This window comes from Carcharhinus amblyrhynchos, chromosome 19 (genome assembly GCF_965287045.1).
Source record: "Carcharhinus amblyrhynchos chromosome 19, sCarAmb.v2.hapA, whole genome shotgun sequence".
In the NCBI taxonomy this organism is placed as follows: Eukaryota; Metazoa; Chordata; class Chondrichthyes; order Carcharhiniformes; family Carcharhinidae; genus Carcharhinus; species Carcharhinus amblyrhynchos.
The window spans coordinates 11,605,327-11,618,892 of NC_137342.1; the positions used below are offsets into that span (position 1 = coordinate 11,605,327).

The window sequence follows — 13,566 nt, forward strand, 5'->3', positions numbered from 1 at the left end:
GCTCTTGGTTGTTCGAGAGTGGCCTAGTGCTTCATGTCATTAGTGTGTGCCTAAACTGGACCAGATACTGGGCAAGACGACAGCTCAGTGACTATCGCTGATTGCTGTGCAGACACATGGATTTGGGCCGGTGTCTGTGGGAGTTTGCGCATTCTCCCCGTGCTTGCGTGGGTTTTCTCCGGGTGCTCCGGTTTCCTCCCACACCCCAAAGATGTGCTATTAGGCTGATTGGCAGGAATAAATTGTCCCTAAATTAGTTTCCCTCAATCTGGATGGCCATAAAACATTAGACAGGGGTCGTGGGTGGAGAGGGGGACTGGTGGTGTTGAGACGGCGGCGCGGCCTCGTTGGGCCGAAGGGCCTGTTTCCCGGGCTGTTTTTGTTCTTTGTTCTACTTGTGACAATAAATAGATAAACTTTAAAAACTTTGAGGTAATGAGTGGCACTGTGTGCAACAATCGGTTACCTGCCAGCTATCAGGTGAGGAATATATAGACAGTGAAAGGGGTCTATGGAGGAGGAAGCATTTCATTAGCTGGAGGAATATCTTACCTCAAACTGCAGAGAGAATTTGTAATCAGAGTCTTTACTCATATCCTTGAGATATAATTCAAAATCGTCCAGCTGGACAGGGCTATGAAAAGTGAACAAAAAAAATCCATTAATTTAACTTAGATAATTGATCTTGTACCATCCCAGTATATTATGAACTTAAAACTAATTATATTGTCATAACAGACCCAAAAGGACAACAAAGAAATGGCTGCCCGAAGCCCACTTGACTTTTGTGGCTTGAAACCAGTCCCCTGACTCAATGGGGGAACCAAAGGAACATTCCAGGCTGTTGTTGACTCAATGGCTGGAACTCTGCCACTTCGCCCACCCAGAATCGAAGTGGACGAGGGTCCGACAACGGAAATCTCTGTTAACCTCGGGCAGGAACTCCCGGTCTCGCCCAAGCGAGGCTGTAAAATCCTGCCCAATGCCTTTTCCTGAAACTAATTCACAGGGTAATTTCAAACTGGATACATACATATGGATTAGCCTCTCAACCCTTTGAGCCTTGCTCTGCCATTCAGAAGACGATGGTCAATCTCATTGTAACCTCAGAACCACCTACCCCAGATAACCTCTCACCCCCTTGCTTACCAAGAATCTGTCTACCTCTGTCTTAAAAATATTCAAAGGTTCTGCTTCCTTGTCTTTTGAGAAACAGAGTTCCAAATAATCACAACCCTCAAAGAAAAATTGGGAACCCCTTATTTTTAAACAGTGACTCCTAGTTCTAATTCTCCCACAAAAGTTAACACTTTTTTCCTGACAAGCTCCTCTGGATCTTATATATTTCAATCAATGTTTCATTCAAAACTTACCCTTCCAAACTCCAGTAATACTAGCCTAATCTGTCAAACCATTCCTCAATAGGCAACCTGCCTATTTCAGGTATTAGTCTGATAAACCTTCACTGAACTGCTTCTAATCATTTGACATCCTTCCTTAAATAAGGAGACCAATACTGTACACAGTACTCCAGATGTGGTCTCACCAATGCCCTGTATGACTGAAGCATAACCTCCCAACTTTTATAATCAATTCTCCTCACAATAAAAAAAAATTTGATTAGTTTTCCAAATTACTTGCTGTGCTTGCATACTAGCCTTTTGCTATTCCATGCACTGGGACACTCAGATCCCTCTCCATTTCAGAGCTCTGCAACCTCTCACCATTGAGATTTTTTTTTATTCTTCCTGCCAAAACGGACAATTTCTCATTTTATAACCCTACAAAAACACATACTTTTTATGCACAAACTTATTATTGATCATGGGAAATGATAAGGAACACAAATTTTGTCCATGACAAGGATGAAAAGGAATGGATTCATATTAAAAAAACTTCACTTCTTTAACAACTGCAGATATTCTGAAGAAGCTAAGCCATTGCAATGGGTTTTTAGTGATATTACCAGACCCTTTTGGTGGGCGTCTTATGTCCATTAGTTCAAAATTATCCCAGTAACAATCACTCCTATTCAATATTATTCGCCTATCGAAAGGAATACAATATTCGGAATATTGTGAGCAGTTTCGGACTCCAGATCTAAGGAAGGATGTGCTGGCCTTGGAGGGAGTCCAGAGGAGATTCACAAGAATGATCCCAGGATTGAAAGGTTTGTCATATGAGGAGTGGTTGCGGAGTCTGGACCTGTACACAATGGAGTTTAGAAGGATGAGGGAGGATCCAATCGAAACTTAGAGAATACTGAGAGGCCTCGATAGAGTTGATGTGCAGAGGATGTTTTCACTAGTGGGGGAAGACTAGAACTTAAAGGCACAACCTCAAAGTGAAGGGACGCTCTTTTAAAACTGAGATGAGAAGGAAGTTCTTCAGCTAGGAGGTGATGAATCTGTGGAATTCATTGCCACAGAGGGCTGTGGAGGCCAGGTCATCCAATGTCTTTAAGACAGAGATAGATAGGTTCTTGATCAAAAAGGGGATCAAGGGTTATGGGGAGAAGGCAGGACAATGGGGTTGAGAATTAATCAGCCATGAATGAATGACGGAGCAGCTTCAATGGGCTGAATGGCCTAATTCTGCTCCTATATCTTATGATCTTAAAGTTATACTTGTAACATTCTTCCCCAGTCACTTCCCACACTGAGAGGCACATGAGGCAGGCAAAGTACAGGCTCATATCTGTTTTCATAGCTAGTTTTTTTCCTTGGAGCAGATCAGTAGCTTGCCACCAGAGGCTGTAGCTTGAGGAGCACCACTCCACATCAAGCATTGTAGATAAGGAGACTGTCCCACACTTACTGTCTGCCAGAGATGCACTGGCATCACTCAACCTACTTCGCCTCATTAAAATCACACCTTCCATTGCCTTTAGATTCTGGTGTGAGACTTGAACCCACAACTTTCTGGTTTAGAGGCACATCCACTGCACCACAAGATCCTCCAGATGGGAACATTACATAGTTACACTTGGAAACTCACCTGGCAGTGCAAGGAAATTGGTTTGGCTGCACCAGGGATCAGTCTCATTGCTTCTGGCAAGATCGAATCTCCTTGGGGGACTTTATTGGATAAAGTTATAAGTTACAAAGTTAGTGTACATGATTACCAGGGACATGGATAGGGAGCCGTTATTCCCCTTAGCTGAAGGGTCAGTCACGAGGGAGAATAGGTTCAAGGTGAAGGATGGGAGGTATAAGGGGGATGGGAGGACAAGAGGGTGGTGACGGTCTGGCATGAGCTGCCTGGGAGGGTGATGGAGGCAGGATGCCTCACATCCTTTAACAAGTACGTGGATGAGTAGTTGGCACGTCATAACATTCAGTGTTATAGATGGATGGGATTAGATGGCGTTTCAGGTGTTTCTAATATGTAGTGCAGACTCTATGGGCTGAAGGGCCTCTCCTGCACCATGTGATTCTATATAACAATAATGTGGTATTCGTCACTTGTAGCATTCTTTACTTCAGTGAAAGCACTACAGCCGTAAGTGAAGAAATAAAAATTGCAGTGTAGAACATGACTGTAAAATGGGTTGGTCTGTTTATTATCTTTCCCGATTCTTTTACTTTAAATGGGAGACCTAAAACTGGCAGCTGACTCGCGATCAGCCAAGATACACTTGGATTGATTGGCTACATTCACTGGGCAAGTTCGTATGGAATTAGTAATTAAACTAACAGCACGGCCTTTTTTATTTAATGAGCAGCTTATTGTTTGACCTCCGACAGGGATGATTTGAGCTAAATTACTACGAACCATTTAAAAACTGGACCACAGGCAGTGGCCAGTCACATTTAAATCAACTTCAGTTGTGCAGTTCTGGGGAAAGCACACGTTACAGGCAAGTGCACATTGTCACAGGAAGGAAATAAGTGTAAGACGAGGCCTTGGCAGGTCTACTCGCATCTCCTGGTGCCGTAGCAGCAGACACTGACAGAGGGAATCACAATGCCTTTGGAAGGGGAAGAGTCAATGACGGGGAAGAGTCAATGATGGGGAAAATGGAAGCAATAACGGACAGTGCTGAGCAAGGAGCAGCTTAAGGAGGAAATACTGCTTGGACTGGTTTCTTTCTTTCTAACCAGAAGAAAATAACCACAGCTATCTGTGGCCTTCCAATAACTATTTTACTAACTCATCAATTATGCTCAGTGTTATTACTCACAGCTGACTTAGGGGAAATTATAACACTGAAAATAGTGCAATAAACCCAAGAACGTTGATAACTATTAGACCCTGCGGCGCTCGCTAGCACAGCCACCAGATAGGAGGAAAGACTTCTGCCTGGAATTTGGCTCCACAATGAATCTCTTGGTTCACTTGTGGTATTAACTGGAAGAGGCTTCTCATGGGCTGGTGTTGTGGAGGGGTGGGGCAGTTTGGTGGAGTTTTCGGGGGGGAGAATAAAACCCAAAAGGTGAGTCATGTGTGTGACTCGGATGTACATAACGGCACCCACATCCTTTGTGAAGTTCATTTTGAGACTGTGCTCTTGCTTAAGAAACGGGTGGGATGGACCTTTAGAGAGAAAAAAGCTTCAACAACAAGAACAGAAGATGCCGGGGAGAAAAAGAAAAGGCATCTGTAATGAGAGAAAGCAGAGCTAATGGCTGGAATTTTACCAGTATGCCCGCCTTAAGTTTGGAGGCGGGCAAGGCTCGGAGAACGGCATTCTCCATTGGCCTGGGGCGGGGTTGTACGAACCTGCTGGTAAAATTCCGTAAGAAGTCTCACAACACCAGGTTGTGAGACTTCTTACTGTGTTTACCCCAGTCCAACGCCGGCACCTCCACATCATGACTACCATTGACACCGGTAAAATTCGGCCCATTGTCTCGAGTCCTTTGGCTCTTTGTCAGAACTGAAGGAAAGGAGAATGTGTTCGAGCCCTGAGAGATTGCGAACAAAAAGCGTGTGTGGGGGGCAGGGGTGGGGTTGCATTGAGGCAATACATGTCTGGGATATTTATGAAAGGAATTTAAGGTGGGGGAGCACGGTCACAATCTAAAGCTGCCAAACTCAACATTAAATTCCGATGGGTTAGAAAAAAAGCTTCAGCTGTGCTACAGCGCAATTTTCTAATGAGAATTCTGAAACGCATTGATGTTGAGGATAATGTTGGAAGAGAATTAACTTGAATCCTGTAAGATTAAGCGGAATGATTATTCTTTAAGGGGATGTGGTGCAATTGAGAAAGCAATCCCATTACTAGGTTGCTGGGCATAATCTCTGATTAGCTCTTCCAATCGGTTCATGCAGAGATTGGTCTTGGTTTGAACCAGAGACTCTCAAGAAAGACTCAGTTAATGGTAGGGTACTGGGGAGAGTTACAGAACAAAGAGATCTAGGCGTACATGTTCATAGCTCTTTGCAAGTGGAGTCACAGGCGGACAGAGTGATGAAGGCAGCATTGGGCATGCTTGGTTTCATCGGTCAGAACATTGAATACAGGAGTTGGGACGTCTTGTTGAAGTTGTACAAGACATTGGTAAGGCCACATTTGGAATAATTTATGCAATTCTGGTCACCCTATTATAGAAAGGATATTATTAAACTAGAAAGAGTGCAGAAAAGATTTACTAGGATGCTACCTGGATTTGATGGACTGAGTTATAAGGAGAGCTGGCTAGAGTGGGACTTTTTTCTCTGGAGCTTAGGAGGCTGTGGGGTGACCTTATAGAGGTCTATAAAATAATGAGAGGCATAGACAAGGTAAACAGTCAATATCTTTTCCCAAAGGTAGGGGAGTCTAAAACTAGAGGGCGTAGGTTTAAGGTGAGAGGGGAGAGATACAAAAGTCTCCAGAGGGGCAGTTTTTTCACACAGAGGGTGGTCAGTGCCTGGAACAAGCTGCCAGAGGTAGTAGTAGAGTACTAGTAGAGTAGTAAAACATTTAGACAGTTATATGGGTATGATGTGTATAGAGGGATATGAGCCATATATGGGCAATTAGGATTAGATTAGGGGTTTAACAGGGCGGCATGGACAAGCACCGACCACAATCCCACCCATAACCCCTCATATTTACCCTGCTAATTCCCTGAGATTAGGGTCAATATAGCAGGGCCAATCAACTTGCACATCTTTGCACTGTGGGAAGCAATTGGAGCACCCGGAGGAAATCCACGCAGACACGGGGAGAATGTGCAAACTCCACACAAACAGTGACCCAAGCCCAGAATTGAACCCGGGTCCCTGGCACCGTAAGGCAGCAGTGCTCACCACTCTGTCATTGTGCCGCCCCTACTACTACCAGCATCTCCATTCAGCAGTGGCGTATCATTCTGCACCTGAAAAATCTTGCAGCTACAGCATCTGCAAAGGCTCCACTTCCCCATTCTATTTTTGGAGCTCTGCAAAGAAGCAAGCCTGATTTGCAGAAACTTACGGGACATCTATACCTCATAGAAAAGTCAAAAATAGGATCAGGAATAGGCCATTCGGCCCATTCAAGCCTGCTTCACCAGTCAGTTTGATCATGGCTGATCCTTTATCATTTCAAAACCACTCTCCAGTTCTCCTTGACACCTTTGGGATCTAGAAATCTATTTAATTCCTTTTTAGATATATTCAGTGACTTCCTGTTAACAGTACTGACACTTTAACATTCAACACTTTCAATGAACTTTAATCTGCTGGCAAATGGTTCTATTCTAAGCGTACGAAACATACTTGGCTAGTTTCCTCTTCTTCAGTGCATATTTATTCCTGTAAGTAAAAATAAAGAACATGTGATTGAAAAGATGACATAAATTTCCTCAGTAAAGCTAGAAACTGAAGAAACTTCCTCAATGTAACATACAAAGCATTTTAATTTGGGACAACACTGAGGCAAAAGACCGCAAGTAACCAGCCACACTCTGAAATGACTTGCTGTAATGAAAGACTTCTTAACCCCTTCTTTCCTAAGTCACTTCCATGTTACTAACCTGGTATTTGATAAGCAGATGGCCCACTCCAGCAAAGGAAGAGTCTCAAAAGGATTTACAGAGTCTTGGACAGAATCCATGCAAGTCAGTAGTGAATGACACAAGATATTGATAAACTTGCAATAAAATGGAATAGATGTGATTGCACAGTGAACAGGATACGCTTACAGAATGGTTGGACATGTAGGCAAACACACGGGTAAATACACCATTCACAGAAGGGAGTCTTATTCATTATGCAAGACCACTAATGTATCTTAATGCATACGTAACAAGTGCATCTGATACTGTAGCAGAATTATATCTAACAAACTATATCTGCATTAGTTATTCAATCTTATATCAGCACATTCATTTCTCATGCGTATATAGACTAACCTATATTTTAATGTTAACAGTGTTATTATTACATTCTGCAATACAGATAAATTACCCACTAGTATATGTTAGACTGTGGCTACGTCCAGTACCACTGCATCTTAAACATAGTCAAATGTATATTAGAGCCTAAGCATGTCATTAATGCACCATATATAGGCACGTTATTTATAATGGTTCTTGTAAATCTAAAATTATCAGACTATCTAATTAGCATTAAATGTTACTAGAACTTGATAAAGGGCATGGCTTTATGATCTCGCTGTAAAATCCCGCCCAAGGTCGATGGACCTTTCCACTGACCGCCTTTCGCCTGCTTTGATTCCTATGGCGGGCGGAACAGTAAAGTTCCGGCCATAATGGATAATAGTAAATGTAGAAAGAAAGCAAATTTGCGACACAGAAAGAGGCCATTCAGCCCATCATGTCTATGCTGACTGAAGTCAGCCCGCTAGCTCAATTACACCTTGGTCTGTAGCCCTGTAGAGCACAACACTTCAAATACATACCCAAAGTAAGCTTTTGAATGTGGTGAGGGATTCCACCTCTACTACCCTTGTTGCGTAGGTGTGTTCCAGACCCCTTCCACCCTCTGGGCGAAACATTTCCTCATCAACTCCCCTTTAATTCTTCCATCAATTATTTTAAGCCTACGCCCTCTGGCTACTGACCTCCCTGCTCAGGGTTGTCCCTATCCACTCCGGCCAGCACCCTCACAATTTAATACACCTCAAACAAGTCTCCAAATGTCCTTACGCAGTGCTCTCACTATTTTATTATGTAAAATTAAATACTAATGTATCAGCACTGATAAATCTTGCAATGTAGGCATCTTAGTTACTAATCCAATATATCTGCAAAGGATATTCATCTATTAATGTAGTGACTCGAGTTATTAATACATTTTATAATGTAGGTGCACAAATTACTGATGTATGTAAATCCATAACTAATGAATTAATCGACAACCTAAGGATGATTGTTGGTCACCCATTAAGGTGGAAAGTGTGGTGAGCTGGCTTTAGGGAGAGCGGATTAGATTTTAGATTGTACAGTCAGAGCTGGAGTACAAAAACTGACTGTGGGAATCAGATTTCCTCTGGCCATTCTTCAGGATGTGGATGTGACCAACAAGGTTATTTACTGCCCACAACAAAAGAGAAATACTGCAAATCAGAAATGAAAATAGAAAGCGCTGGTTAAACTCTGCCGGTCTGGCAGAATCTGTGGACAGAGAAACAGAGTTAACGGGTGGGATTCTCCGGCCTCCTCGTGGTGTCTTTCTCCTGGTGGGAGACGGTGCATCATTGGCCGGTGATGGAATCTTCTGGTTCCTCCGCTTTTCCCACTGTCTGCACCCCGCACCGTTCTTCTTCACATGAACTAAAAATGTTAATTCTCTTTCTCTCTCCAGAGATGCTGCCAGACCTGCTGAGTTTATCCAGCATTTTCTGATTTTATCCATTGCTCATCCTTAGCTGTTCTAGGTGTTAAGCTGCCTTCTTGAACTGCTGCAGTCCATACGGTGGAGCTGGAGATGTTGAGTTTGGGAGTTCCAAGGTTTGGGCCTAGCACCAATGAAGGAATCACAGTACGTATCCAAGTCAGGACAGGGGATGAACTGGAGGTCGTGGCCTGCTCACGCGACTGTCCTTTTAGGTGGCAGAAGTCACATGTTTGAGAGATATTGCAGATGAAGCCATGGCAGCTTGTTGCAAAGTGTCCTGCAGACAATGCACTCTGCAGATGCAATATACCTACAGCTGGAGCACTGTGTGCAGTGTTATCCCAGCACATTATGAAGAACATTGATATCTAGCCTTAATCATTCTTTGTTATTTGGACAGGCTTCAAGTGTTTGAGCTATTTGCTTGAATGGGCTATTTACTTGAATGATAGGGTGACAATGTAACTAAGGTTTTGAAAACGATGGAGCAATTGGATTCAATCAGGTTGATCAGGCTTGAGGAGATGGACGTCAATGGTAGGACTATGAAATACGTGTACAAAATATTTAAAAATGGGTAAGGTGCCAGGATATGTTCCTTTCTGTAGACAGTCACAGTCCCCTTGGAATAAACCACCTACATTTCTCTTAAAGAAAGCCTGACAGTTTGCTGCCTGAAAGATGTTTCCAATTATGAGGTAGGTTGCTGGATAGTTGCAGTTGGAAACAGATTGTCGAAAGGTCTTCAAGGATATCTCTGGACGGATGAACTGAAATGACCATGTTCATCCTGAGATTTATCAGCACCACCGAGTTGAACATCTCCTTTCCTATTTCCTGCATTTCTCACCTCCTGCTTCTAAGACTCCATGTCAGCGTGGGTCCTTCAGGTCTATTTCAACTGGAAAACAGCCATGTTTATCTGCAGTTTACCATTTAATCTCCAACTTCTGCCTCCTTATGTAGTGTAGAATCATAGAATCCTACAGTGCAGAAGGAGGCCATTCGGCCCATTGAGTCTGCATCGAGCACAATCCCACCCAGGCCCTATCCCCATGACCCCATGGATTTACCCTAGCTAGTCCCCTTGACACCAAAGGCAATTCATCATGGCTAGTCAATCTAACCTAGCTGAGAGATCACTGATCCTATTACTGATAACGAAGTGGAGGAGACTGCCTCAATAATATGTTATTACAAAATAAATCATCTAATAAAACATTTTGGAAGAGGGGAGTCAGAGTCATCAAGGTTTACAGCTTGGAAACAGGCCTTTTAGCCCAACTTGTCTATGCCACCCCTTTTTTTAAAACCACTAAGCTAGTCCCAGTTGCCCACCTTTGGCCCATATCCCTCTATACCCATCTTACCCACGTAACTGTCTGAATGCTTTTTAAAAGACAAAATTTTTCCCACTTCTACTACTACCTCTGGGCAGCATGTTCCAGACACTCAGCACCCTCTGTGTGAAAAACATTCCCCTCCGGATCCTTTTGTATCTCTCCCCTCTCACCTTAAACCTATGCCCTCTAGTTTTAGATTCCCCTCCCTTTGGGGATTTAGCTGATTGATGTCCCTTTTGTTCAGATCTCTACAAGATCACCCCTAAGTCTCCTACACTCCAGGGAAAAAACTCCCAGTCTATCCAGCCTCTCCTTACAAGTCAAACCATCAAGTCCTGGTAGCATCCTAGTAAATTTTTTCTGCATTCTTTCTGATGGAACAAACACGCACACATCTTGTGCAGCGTAATACAAGTACCTTTTTGAACTATGCTATAGTTTGTAGCCAGTAGCTTCTTGCAGCACAGGCGTGTGAGCGTATCTGGGTGAGGTGCTTTCAGTTTTAACATTTCTCAGGAGGTATTAGGCAAGAAGACTTTTAAAATAAACTTACCAAGGGTTAATACCAAAGGCCAAAAGATAGTCAGTCCAAAGGCATGATGGGAGCAGTGCAAGAACAGCAAAAATACTTCTACGCCTGAGAAAATGCAACACAGACACATATAGACAAAGAGTCTGTTTGATTAATAAAAGAGAAGGTTGCCCGTGATTAATATACACAGGAAGCAAGACTTAGTTAGGTACACTATATAGCGATTCTGCAGTAACACGGACATGCTTCACAGCTCAGATAGCGTTACAATGAGAAATACAGATAGAGTAATGCACAAAGTTAATGTGATTAATAGTTCCATTCACACGTGCAGACACAGAAGTAAAATCATTACCTGCTATATTACTCTTTTCATTTCCTGTTGCAACATTTGGCCTGCTCCCTATTAAAACATCGCGTCCACTACCACAGAATCTGGCCCGCTGTTGGCCAGAACCCAGCCTGGTTTATGAATGTGTTATCGTCACGCGTGTTTTGGGTTGAATCTTCACCTGAGCCCCATTTGTTTCAGGTCAGAAACCTGCCTCTAATGGGACACTGATTTAAAATAAAAACTTTTGCCAGTGTGTATTAGCCCTTAATTGGTACAGAGATGGGTTTCTGACCAATCACAGTTGGCAGGTGGGCTCTAACTCCCTTGCCAACCTTGACAGACGCCTGGCTGTTGTTCTGAGCCTGTTATATGTACACCGGGATACTGAGGCCAACTGGAAAATCCCAGTCGGCTTCCTAAACTTACCATTGACGAGGTTGTACATAAGCCTAACTTCCCGCCCACCTTGTCAGGGCCGGCGGTTTTCCTGGGCCCCGGACTCACCATCCCCGACATGGCTGGCACCAAAACTGAGATGCTGGCCGCTGCAGGTATTTTTGGCTCCTCCCCTCCTCAACCCTGACCTCGAAGGGTCCTGAAAGTTCGGCCGGCAGTGTGTGTAATGGTCTCTGTTCTGCAGGCGCTGGAGGGGACAGCTGCAAGGGGACAACCCAGCTCTGAAAATCCTGTCCAAGACCATAAAACGGTGACCGCTCAGGGAGGCCATTCAGCCCCTCGTACTTGTGCCAGCTCTCTGCAAGACCAACTCATCTAGCCTCACTCCCTGCTGCTTCCTCAGAGCCTCGCAATCATTTTTCTCTTCAGATAATTCTTTTTTGAAAGCCATGATTAGATCTGCCTCCACCACACTCGCAGTGCATCCCAACAGGAAAATAAACAGTTCAGACCAGTCTTTTTATTTCCTCAGCATATCCTCCTGAGATACCAGATCCTAGACATTTGCTGCATGAGAAAGCTTTACCCCCTCTTTTTGCACATCACCTGAAATTGGTGCTCTCTCATTCTCAATCTGTACCTCATGCGATTTCCTTTTCCTCCTTCGAGGCCTAGAATCAGGTTTACCTCAGCTTCTGAAATAGAATTTTCTAACCATTACAGAGGCTGACTCATCACTGGCTTTCAGTTTTACAAAGTGCAGACCCATTTACCATCAAGACCAAGCTCTGGAATCTAACCCAGCAAGCCTGAAGGTTCAAGAGAAAACAAAAGCCCCACACACCCCGAGCTCCAGCTTGGCTGCCCGAATTCCATTCGCAACAAAATACAGATGATTCTCCTGACAAACACAATTGAACTTTATGCCTCATTGTTTTAATTGCAATGAGAGCATAACACACGTGCAAGGTGGCACAGGGGTTAGCTCTGCTGCCTCACAGTGCCAGGGACCCAGGTTCAATTCTGGTATTGGGTGTGGAGCTTACACATTGTCCTCGTGTCTGCGTGGGTTTTTCCGGATGCTCTGGTTTCCTCCCACAGTCTGAAAGACGTGCTGGTTGGGCACATTGGCTATGCTAAATTCTCCCTCAGTGTACCCGAATAGGCACCAGAGTGTGGCAACTAGGGGATTTTCACAGTAACTTCACTGCAGTGTTAATGTAAGTTCTACTTATGAGAATAATAAAATTTAACTTTGTTCAGTGGATTGGTCAAACTAAATTTCCCCTTATTGTCCCAAGATGTGTAGGTTAGGTGGATTGGTCGTGATCAATGCAAGGGGTTACAGGGTGAGGGAGTAAGTCTGTGTAGAGTGCTCTTTTGGAAGGTTGGTGCAGACTCGATGGGCTGAATAGCCTCCTTCTGCACCAGGGGTTCAATGGATTGTATGGAAATGGTCAATTGATATAAAGCAGGGTCTTTTGATTCATGTGGGGTCTTTTATCTGTGCAGAACACTCAACTAAGCACATTCTAGCAGGTCCTAGCTGGAACCTATATGGTGAGGATATAATAAATACAGAGTGTGATAATTAGATTGCCAGAGGAAGTGGGTGAGGTGTACTCAGGACATCTGTGATGTTTATATGGGATTAGCCTAGAAATTATCTCTAGCTGGTGTAGAAGAAAGAAGTTGGTTAGACTTCCCTTTCTCTTCCTCCTCCAGTACTGAATTAACTTACTACTATTGCCCAAAAATACATCCGCTCTCTTAAAAAGAAATCAAAAATAGAAATCCCCATCCTTTTGCCAAATCCAGATTGCTTCAACATTGACTGAACTTTCTTAGAACGTGTGCAAGTGTCCATAGGAAACGGGGTGGTTTGAGCAATTATAACTACTGTTAAAACAGATTCAAAACCTTGGCTTTATACTGGGGGAATTCCATCTGCCAGCAATGCAGCGAGCGAGAGGAAACTGGTTTCTCAGCGCGGCCTACAACATGTGCCCTGTCGGAGAATGGGTCCAATGCAGAAGGAGGTCATTTGGCCTGTCATGCCCTTGCTGGTTCTCTGAAAAAATCCCTCATCCTTCCCCTGTAATCTCAATTGTTTTACTCTCTTCAGTTAATTAACCAAATCTCTTTTTGAAAGCCACAATTGCAACTGCTCCAATCACACTCTCAGGCAG

The 13,566-nt window shown here is 43.7% G+C and overlaps 1 protein-coding gene across 2 annotated transcripts in view; it reads right to left on the bottom strand.

Annotated features, from left to right (window-relative positions):
* Window positions 1–13,566, bottom strand: part of ptpro (protein tyrosine phosphatase receptor type O) — a 162,955-nt gene that overhangs the window by 16,477 nt on the left and 132,912 nt on the right. The window contains exons 17-19 of one of the 2 annotated variants that reach the window (XM_080207252.1): window positions 10,669–10,752; window positions 6,691–6,726; window positions 553–634 (exon numbers count right to left, since the gene is read on the bottom strand). In XM_080207252.1, coding sequence (XP_080063378.1) covers window positions 553–634; window positions 6,691–6,726; window positions 10,669–10,752 — 202 coding nt within the window. The remainder of the gene's footprint in view (window positions 1–552; window positions 635–6,690; window positions 6,727–10,668; window positions 10,753–13,566) is intronic. The other variant, XM_080207253.1, reaches the window with a different exon arrangement.